A 10439-nucleotide genomic window follows, 5' to 3' on the forward strand; every position below is an offset into this window, starting at 1 on the left:
GATGTCACCTTGTTTCAAAACCCAGCATACAGAAATCTGCGTGATTCTTTATTTTTCTGCGTGGGAAAAAAAAAAAAGAAGCACATAGCTACTGTGCAATCTGATGAACCCACTTAGGATGGAAAAACTATTCTATAACAATGATTTAATCTTAATTATGATGCTTCATAACAGCAGGATTGCATTTTTTTTGTGTAAGCATAAACACAGAAAACCACATGTGTCCCATATTAAAGGCTACATGCGCAGACAGGGGCAATGTCTGCAAAACAGTGAGGTCTGCGTCTGGCTGTTAACAACGGAGCCGGGAAGACCCGACAGGAGGGGAGCATAAAAAAACAAAACAAACAAAAAAAAAAGAACAATGAGTAAGGACGAACAGAGAGTAAGGTTGAGAACACACAGCTGAACTTGATACATCTCAGGACCATAAACCTTTCCTTCCCAAAGGAAATCTGTTGCTGGGGTATTCTGTGTTTGCACCCCTTTGCACGGAGACTCCAAAAAAACTTTAGACCAGAGGGAAATACTCTCAGGTCATATTCTCATAACAGAAGACGGGATGAGGACAGAGAACTGGAATAGATATTTGTACTTTCTATTAAGTTAAGTCTGCATTTATGCAGCAGATCTAACTTTTGAAGATCCATCTGTGCATCAATCCATGTATTTTCTCCCTTTTATCTAAGATCAAATTACGTTGACCTGAGACTTAAAGGAGCTGAATTGCCCCACAGGAGTTCGCACTCAGCCATAAACAGCTCCAGTTTGAGTTGAATTTTATGGCCTGAAGAATGCAACAGAACCCTGCCCTTCCCAGAGACACCTTCATATGCCATCCAATCCTGCTAATTAGTATCAAAAACAGCGAACATTGGAATTAAGACCAACTTTGTGTCAAGAATTCAGCTACAGCTTTTGTTTTGGCATTCAGGGACCAGATTGCCCCTGAAAACTACCCAAGTAACTAATACTCCTGCAAAGCCTCCCCAAAAAACCAAAACTCACCCTCCAGAAAACACATGTGGTACGAACAAACACACTTCCATTACATAGATAACAATTCTGCAAAGGTAAAGAACTCAAATTGCTACACTAAGCTTCTCTTTCCTTCTCTGTTTCTCATCGAGTTATAATCTCTCCTTACCTGATAAGACCCTGCATCGTTATCCTGCAGCTGACCTATAGTCTAATGTCGCCTCCTTGACCCTTTGCTCTTTCTATTGTGACAATACATACTTGTTTTTAATATGTGGAAAGCAACAGTGAGAACAGCTTCTGTAGCGAAATTAAAGATGATTGAGGTAATTCCTGATATTATTGGCAAGGCATGTAAAATAGGTAACAACATTAATATTCTTGTCAACAAACTTAATATGATTTGCTAGCATAGATTAACTAGTCACCATTTAGCTGCTATATGGTTGCTACATGGTTACCATAATATCCAGTGTTAAATTCCTTCTCACCTATTGATCTGTTTTGATACGGACACACGGAAATCACAAACTTTGTTTAGTGAAGTCCAGAAAATGGTGTTCATTATGACTGTCATCTACACAACTATCCACAAATTAAATGGTATAAACTCTGATTTTTACATTTGAACTGTGTTATCTTGACCAGGTTTCCCTTGCAAAACAGATCTAGGATCTCAACGGGAGAAAACTGGGTAAGCAGAGGCAGCGAGTTAAGCAATGAACAAAATATAAAGAACCTTTGTGATTAATAAGGTGCTTAAAGACCCTTAGGTTACCCTGGTGGGTTGCATTTGTCATTATGTGTCACTGGTTGCACGAAGCTAATGTTCATTTTCAAGTACAGTACGTTTTTCTTTCATGACCTCATAAAATCCCAGAGAAATGGTTGACTACATTCAGTCGAGTGTCTCTCGTGGGTCACTTCTTTAAAAGCTGAGAAGGTTCGTGGCAAATGAGTAACACATGTCTTTGTACTTAGCAAAGTTACCATAGCCGTAACTAGTCAGCGATCTGTCTGGCTTTTAAATGACTCGTCAATGTTTATGGCTTTTACAAGAATTACTAAGTGTTTTTGTTCCAGTGCAAAAGAACAGAGAAGATGGAGTGGGATATTGAGTCACGCCATCTTTACTCCGTCTTCCAGCAGCGCACACATCTTACCATTGCTGGTGAGGTGAAAAAAGTTAGTAAATCGGTTTTAGATCTCACATGTTGGAATTATTTTCAATATATCTGCAGGTAAACTGCTGTAATCATTGCAAAGAACTGGACGGCATTGTTAAAAATGTAACAACACACTGCAGGACATGAAGGATATAAAGAGGGTGCTTTTATAAAGCAGCAGTAAAATGGGAATAAGTTCAAATTTTATGTCAAAGATAATGAGTCAGATCATGTTTTACAATTTTCAAAACAGAAGTTAAAAGCCTTCTTTTTGTTTCCTATCCCAGTATGGAAAATCCTAGGCTCACTAAAATAATGCTCGGAAACAGCTGTGATAAATTACTTTATCATCATGCCTGAGAGCATGACATGTATGGTAAATTACAGAAACCCTTTTTTTGGAAACAGTTAACTCAAGCAACATCCTTCAAAGGATATTGCTTAAGAGGTGGAAATATATAAAATATTATTGCTGGAACTGTCCAAGAGTTTAACATTCAAACTGAGTGGACTTCAACATAATAAATTCTTGAATTATCTGAAAGCCCTCGAAGATGCCAAACTTATTTCCGATGCAATTTGTAGATGTCGGAATGACCTCACGGTGAAAGTGGAGCATCTGAAGCAGTCTTACTCTTGGCAAGTAAAAAACATGTTTCTGTCATTATTTGTGTCCCATTTAGGTTCGGCTTGTGTTCGTTTCACTTACTTTTGGTCTGATGCTTTTGGTTTGAAAACCAGTGAATGTCTGGTGCTTGGCAAGTAGCTCTTCAAAACGTTATAGACTGTTTTATAAAGCTGTTATGGCAAAAACACCCGACCACAGACTTTGAGCACAGGAAATCCATAAATGTCTGGCAAAGTGAAACAAGCATTTATATACTATAAAGACAAATGGTAAACACAATGGATAATTAATGTTGAGGTACAAGTAAAGAGGGTTTTTTTTTTCTAACATCACAATGGGAATTCACAATTCACATCACAAAATCGCGAAAATTATGGACAACCCTAACCATTCGTGTGAGAAATCCTTTAATCTCCCGTGGCAGCCATTCAACTGTGCAAAACGCTTGTGGGGACCGAGAGTCAAAGCTGGCGCTGCAGTTTCCAAGTTTAAAGAGGAGCAGCCCTCCTCCATGACGTCCTCACTCAGCTCCTTCAGGTGTTTGCTAATTGCCAGGAACACCTGGTGGAACTGCGCATCTGCAGAGCTCGTTATACATGTTACTTCTCAGTGAAACCCTGGTAAAAAAAAAAAACATTGTTAGAGGGTTAATAGAGGAGTGACGTTGTCATGACATCCTCAAGGCGGATTTTCGGAAAGACCAGGACTTTTTTTTAAAGAGACAGAAGCCCAATTTCAAGGCGCTAAATTACTAAGTCATTTTTTAAAAGTCGTATTTGATATACAGGGCATTTTTTAACAACTGAATGTAGCATAGTTGCTTGATTGTGCTGTAAGAATATGCCTGAAAAATACACAATACTGTCCCTTTAAAAGAACAACATGTTTTTAAATGGGTCTAATGTAATATTCTAAATGTCATGTTTTCATTAGCAGTAACTGTAAGTAGAATATCAGCACAATTAAAGGCTTGAAAACATCAGTCTGAGTGTAATAAATAATTAATTCAATGATTAATCATGAGTTACTGAAATAATGAACTTTTAAAATTATTCTAATTAATTGAATGTGACTGTATCCCAGCTTAAATTGAAAAATAGCTTCTTCTGTTGGGAAAAATAGCTTACACACATTTTGCCTTCGCAGCCAAAATGTGTCTAAATTTGCATGTCTCTGGAATAACTCATAGTTTCTTCACTGTATTGCTGCAGATTCAGAAAGTTGTCCCATCCATATGATATTTAACGCAGCTATCACTTTGGTGTTTCAGTGTAAGATGAGCATAAAGATATTCATCCATTACCAGCAAAACAAATCCAACAAGAAAAGAATTGTAAAACTCAAAAATATTTAGCTAAACATTGTTTTATGTACATATTCCCTTATCCACATCAATTCTAAATTAAAGCTGTTAATAATTAGTATTGGTACGTTATTGTTATTGAACAATTTCAATTGATAGATTTCTCAATTAATTTCTTGAAACTGTGAAGTGAGTACTGCAATGTGAGTTTTGTGTTAAAATGAAATGTTAATATATTAAAAACAAAGTGAGCTGGATAGAAAGAAAATAAATATATTAGTTAGGATAGCATAGATGGGATTGTTGAGTTACAGATCCAAAATCTGTGTGGTTAAATAGCTTAGGAAAAGTAAAATATTCCAATATCCCAAACTAATTATACTCTCTAAATCTGTCAGTTTATCAAACCAACTGACATCAGAGTTGTTATTACCTTAGTTAAAGAAATAAACTACATGTGGTAGTTCATTTCCACAAGTAATGGTAGTAATACCATTTGTCAATGTTGTTACTGACTGACAAATGGAGCCTCCCTGCTTTGGTATAACTATTGTGAGGTTTACTAGTTAAAGTTAATTAACTTTGTAGTAACAAAAAGTAGATGTGGTTAAATGCGAAAGAGTTATACATTTCTATTGAAAAAGGAAAAAGTGTTTACTCCATTTTGCATGCCAGATCTCCTTTTAGTCCATTGAGGGCGCTGGGTTAATCGGACTGCTTAGTTGTTGCTTGGCAACAGAGTTCTTGTATCTATTTCCGTGTTGCGACGTAGAATTTCCGGCATGTGGGGAAGACGCGGGCTGCTTACTGGTAGGCAAGCTTGTACTGTTTTGCTTTGCGGGTTTACCTTACCGGGGGATGCCAGCAAATATTATGCGGCAGCTTTTGTTTTGCCCAGAGCTGTCCTTGAATAGCTAAGCCTTTGTGTCTGCTAATGGTTACTGCCTGATGTGTGGGGAAGCTAACTGCAGTTAGCTTCACAGACTCATGTAGCTTCAGTTTGTAATACAAACAGATGTGCAGAAATGGTTGACTACATTCAGTCGAGTGTCTCTCGTGGGTCACTTCTTTAAAAGCTGAGAAGGTTCGTGGCAAATGAGTAACACATGTCTTTGTACTTAGCAAAGTTACCATAACCGTAACTAGTCAGCGATCCGTCTGGCTTTAAATGACTCGCAAATGTTTATGGCTTTTACAAGAATTACTAAGTGTTTTTGTTCCAGTGTTGGTTTGCTTAAAACACTTGTAATCTCAGCCGCTGCAGGCTGGGAACCCCTCACGAAAGCTAATCTTTTGGAAATGCTCTGATTCAAAAGTCTAGGCATCACCATGTGTCCCTCGTTAGACTTGCTTAGGTCCGTTTCTCTTGCTCTGAACACAGCCAGGTAGAGGACAGAAAGTTCACCTGGTTCCAAACTCAACAGACGCCAGGACCAAGAGATAATCCGCGTTATTCACTTCTTCCTGAATGTTGCACATGCTACTAAAATATAAACATTGTGGTAAGTTCTAGTTTGGAAATCTTTTAGTAATAAGAGAAGATTTGTACATCCATACGGACAATTTACAACCTTTCTTTTGCGCTTCGAAAGTGCCACCCTTGAATATATAATCAGAATCCAAGTATACAATTAAGTAATAAATATTTAAAAAGCGTGTACAAATAATTTATTAAATAAGCAATTAACTAAATGTGTTTCTTTGTTTAATTTTGTATTTAATTTTATTTGTTTCTATTCCATAAAAAGCGCTTGTAATTTTTTAAAAATATATCTCTTGTATTTTAATTGTTACTGCAATGAATATAACTGCCAGCCCTACTCATGCGTTAACTAGACAAGTACTATGATCCATTTTCAGTCTAAATAATCTTATTGTGAACTGTAACACAGAAACCACGACATAATTAAGAAAATTTTAAAATAATTATTTATGCTTTAACATCTAATGACATCATATTTTAATTAAATTTTACATTTAATTATTTAATCACTCACTGATTTAAATCATTTTGAATAGCTTGTATTGTAAGTTTTATTTTAGTTATGACACGCCATTATTAGATGAGTATTTATTATATTGTGTAACATTTACTGCGAGCAGTAAATGCCAGTTTCAAGTGTTTAAATGCGACGTTCTGGCTTTGTTTTCAGAAGTTAATAGAAGAAAGTACAGTTTGGCAGGAGGCAGCTCATATGTGTCTCAAGGGAACGTTTTTGGAGTGAAAGAAGATTTTGCCGACAGCATTGCTAATTGTATCATATTTCTTTAACCAGTAACGGCCTGCTCAATTCAACTCATTTGTCTTAAAAAAATAAGAATAATTCTGTTTGGACTTTGTCAAATAACTCCCAGCTGGATAAATGTAATTTTCACGTTATTCTGTCACTCTTTTTTTTTCTTTTTTTTTTTTTTTTAACATCATGCAACTACTAAATCAGTTGATTTTTTTTTTTGTTTTTTTTCCCCTAACATTTAGTGATTGCAAAGTCAGTCTACTCCAATACAAATACATCCAGATCTGAAACAGCAACCATGAGCAGCCTGGACGGATACCAGCGATTTTATTCTAGTTGCCGTGACAAACCTACCGTCACCGGTGATTTATCAGACGTCCACGAGCTCGCCAAGGAGCCTCTCCAGGGGCTGAAATTGGCATCACATGCAGTGCTGGACACAGCCCAGCAAAGAGGCAGGTTGAAGTGCTCTAAATGCGGAGGGTCGAGGATGTTCTTCTGCTACACATGCTGCTCATTAGTGGGTGTCAACATGCAAGAAATTCCCGTAATCAAGGTCAGTAAGGTCCTAAAAAATCCGCTTTGTGTTCTTTCGACAGAGTCCCTCTGGAAAATTTGTTTTAAATGTTTCGCGATGTGATTTGTGATGTGATATTTTTTGATGCGAACTTTCCTGTCGACCTAACTATTTCATATTGCTGTGTTTTGCTCAGCTCCCTGTGAAGATAGACATCATCAAGCATCCGAATGAAACAGACGGGAAGAGCACGGCAGTCCACGCCAAGATTCTTGCACCCAACGACGTCACAATGTATACCTACCCCTGCATTCCTGAGTTTGAAAAAGACAAGGTTAGATGGGTTTCATTAAATCCCGGAAATAGTTTTGGTCTTAAGATGCTATTAGGAATCACTGAGCGTTTAGGCTGAGAGGTAGAGAGCTTACTCTGTAATCTGCAGGAAACTTCAGAGCTGCTACCCTGTGGGGTTCCTGAGAGTACCAGCAGTAGCCATGTACTGTCAGTGGTCATAAATGGATGTGGCTTAATAGGGTTTTTCCATATTTTCTGTAACATTTGCAGTGCATAATAGTTTAAATGCATACAGCTGTTTTTCAGTCATTTTGTTTTTTCTCTATTGATTCCATTCACTTTTTTCTGTTCTCTTGTATTTAATTTCAAACAGCTAGTTTTAGATTTGCCTTTTTAAAGGCTTTTAACTTTATTGTATGCATTTTATTCTCTCCTCCCTCTCTCAGCTGTACTCGTGTTCTAACTTTTTCTCTTTTGCTGCTTCTCAAGTTTAGCTGTGCATAAATCGAGGCACTTCACAGAGATTTTATAAACTCCTTTTTTTGTTGCGTTTTTGTCAACGTGAAAGTGATGCTATTCCACTTGGTGTCTCTGCTTTTGTTTTTTTCCTAGGTAGTGTTGGTGTTCCCAGGCCCAGGGGCTGTTTCAGTTCAAGAAATGATCCAGTGTTTACGTGACGGGAGTAAAAACAGGTCGGGAGACCCCTTTGAGAAACCCTGTCTTAAGAGGATGAAAGGTGAAGCTCACGCTGCCACAAACTCTGCTAAGGACGCACAGTCGGGGACCCCAGATGAAGCTCAGAGCTCAGAGTCAAGAGTGTACCCTTTACAGAGGGTGGTCTTCATCGACAGCACCTGGAACCAGACCAACAAGATCAGCACAGACGAAAGGCTTGAAGGTAGTCGTCAAAGTCGTACTCTTGACATTATGGGAGTATCTTAGGTTACGTTCATGTTTTCATTATTTTTTTTTTCTCTCTAGGTTTGCTCAAGGTGGAACTGAAGTCGAGAAAAACTTGTTTCTGGCGGAGCCAGAGAGGCAAACCGGACACTTACCTGGCTACTATTGAGGCTATCTATTATTTCCTCAAAGACTTCCACCAGCACTGCCTCAGTCAGGAGTACACTGGAGAATATGACAATCTGCTGTTTTTCTACTCCTACCTGCATTCACTGATCAACAGAGCCAAAGCTTCTGCTGGAAAGTCCTGATGAAAGGTGTGTGGAAAGAACGTCGGCTGCATGTGACTGAGTGGGAGTCTAATTAACAGTTAATTTAAAAGCCTGTGTGTATTATTTGATCTGATTTTCCATTGCTTGAACATTTTATGTTATATGGAAGGCTGACATCACTTTGCATAAGAATATGCAATAAAACCCAGATTTCACAATTTAGGCATGTGAGTGTTTGATTCGGTACATTTAAAAAGCGTTGTGGCGATCTGAAAAAAATTTACCAAGTTTTTTTGGTATGTAAAAACACTCATGGATTTGTTATTATGTGAATAGAAACCAATGACGCTTTGTTTTAGTTTACAGGAGCAAAAAATATTGCGTCAGGATTTGAGCGTCAATCATTCCAAGCTCTGATCATCAAGATCAAAATCACTGCAACTTAAGTGATTAACAAGTTCCTTGCTTTACTTTCAGTTACTGATACACAGGTCAAACACTTCAATCACCAAACTTTTATGGGGTTTTTTGAAGATTCAGCAGATTTGGAAGAATGAAACTTGACTTCATTAAATTCTTACTAGTCCAGAAGTTTTTCTTTTTGTGATCGTAAGATTCAGATTGTGAAAAAAAAACTAGATCCACGACTACAAGTGGCTCCAATATACTATCCATTTAGGGGGTCAGGGTTCAGCCTTAGAGCGAGGATGAAGAGCTCAGTCATCCATTGGGAGTCCGGGCACTAGAGCCATTGTGTCCTTCCAGGGCAGACTCAGAAATTAACAGAAGGACTGTGCATCCCTTTTGACCTCTGGAATGCCCTGGAAGAAGTTTGAGTGTTGTAAGGAGCGGTATTTCATCCTGGACCCATGTGCCCGGTGACCTGATTTTGGACAAGTGACAGACAAAAGAAAAACCTTGCTTTCCATCTTTGGTTATTTTTAGATTCACCTGGATCACCCTTTACTGGTTCAGTGTTTTATTGACAGATGTGAAGGGACATATTCAAGCAAATCTCTACATTGAATTCTCAACTAACGTTTTCAGCTGTGGTGGAAAAAGCATCATCTTGTAAGTGTTTTAGGCTAAGCTAATTGATAGCATAAACTTAGAAAGTCTTTCAAGAGAGTGCCAGGTAGAAAGCTCCAGTACCCGAGTCTTTGTACAGGCTGTGACCTCGGTGAAGAAACGTTTGGACTAAAAGATTACCACACTGCTGGCATTGCTTCTCTGATTCATGTAAACGCCTCTTAATCCTGAGCTGAATCGCTGTCACATGCCCAAACAAACCTCATCCTCCTGCCCGACACATAAACAGAAGGCATTAACATGGAAATAATTGTTATTGTCAACCCAGTTATACGTTTTGGTTAAACAATCATTGACATCAGCCAATATCAATGCTAATGTTGAAATATTGTGTTTCCAACCTTTTGTAGAGGTGAGCAAATCAATCAGCCAAACATCAAAGTCGGCCAATTTTCCCTTTGATCTGTGATTGGCCGGCACTGAGCACTGAATACCGAGAAACAGGTTTTTCTTTTTATGTACAATTACTACATCAAAACTAGGAACTCCCACTATGTTTGGCTTGTAAATGCGTTGACCAACTACATGTAAGTTTATGGCCTTTGCTGAGTTTAATTACAATCAGATGAAAGTTAGAAGGATATTTTTGATGGATAAATGAGGATATGATTGTAATTCCTTCATTTTCAAATCTATGAAACATTTTTTTTCTCTCTTATGGTGCTGTAATCCTCAGAAAAGATAAATCTGAATCGGTCAGATGTGATAACAGGAAAATTCTTACTGGTTTTTTGCTTATCTTCAGCATTTTTGGTACCATCATCGGTCATGTGAAGTATGGCAATCTAGTGCAGTTAGACTCAACAACAGCAGCTGGTGACATATATACAGTCAACACCAAAATTATTCATACTTCTCATAAATTACGCATTCTTAAAAACTTCACTAAAAATTTGTATCTTCAAGATTTACGCCAGGATCTCTTGGATCGCACTCAACAAATGGAATGTTGTTTTGTTGTAACGGTACTAAATTTTGCAGATAGCATTTGCACTTAAAAGAAAAACATTTTAGAACATATTTGAATATTTTATTTACAATTCAAAACACATTTG

At 37.7% G+C, this 10439-nt stretch overlaps 1 protein-coding gene across 3 annotated transcripts; it reads left to right on the forward strand.

Annotated features, from left to right (window-relative positions):
• Positions 1–4791: 4791 nt before the first annotated feature.
• On the forward strand, positions 4792–8517 carry dtwd1 (DTW motif tRNA-uridine aminocarboxypropyltransferase 1). Of its 3 annotated transcripts, XM_032560338.1 has the most exons (6): positions 4792–4885; positions 5461–5577; positions 6555–6868; positions 7026–7163; positions 7736–8021; positions 8105–8517. In XM_032560338.1, the coding sequence occupies exons 2-6, from the start codon at positions 5544–5546 to the stop codon at positions 8332–8334; spliced, it is 1002 nt and encodes a 333-aa protein (XP_032416229.1). In that variant the 5' UTR covers positions 4792–4885; positions 5461–5543; the 3' UTR covers positions 8335–8517. The 3 variants fall into 3 exon arrangements, with proteins under 3 accessions (XP_032416229.1, XP_032416230.1, XP_032416228.1); XM_032560339.1 differs by lacking the exon at positions 5461–5577 and having other exon boundaries at positions 4835–4885; XM_032560337.1 differs by lacking the exon at positions 4792–4885 and having other exon boundaries at positions 4893–5577.
• The last annotated feature ends 1922 nt before the right edge of the window (positions 8518–10439 follow it).

Source organism: Xiphophorus hellerii, chromosome 4, assembly GCF_003331165.1.
Source record: "Xiphophorus hellerii strain 12219 chromosome 4, Xiphophorus_hellerii-4.1, whole genome shotgun sequence".
NCBI classification, from domain to species: domain Eukaryota; kingdom Metazoa; phylum Chordata; class Actinopteri; order Cyprinodontiformes; family Poeciliidae; genus Xiphophorus; species Xiphophorus hellerii.

Coding starts and splice junctions, on each gene's coding strand:
- dtwd1 (XM_032560338.1), top strand. CDS start 5,544: ATGTTGCACATGCTACTAAAATATAAACATTGTG. Junction 5,578..6,554: donor ACTAAAATATAAACATTGTG/GTAAGTTCTAGT, acceptor CCTAACATTTAG/TGATTGCAAAGTCAGTCTAC. Junction 7,164..7,735: donor CTGAGTTTGAAAAAGACAAG/GTTAGATGGGTT, acceptor TTTTTTTCCTAG/GTAGTGTTGGTGTTCCCAGG.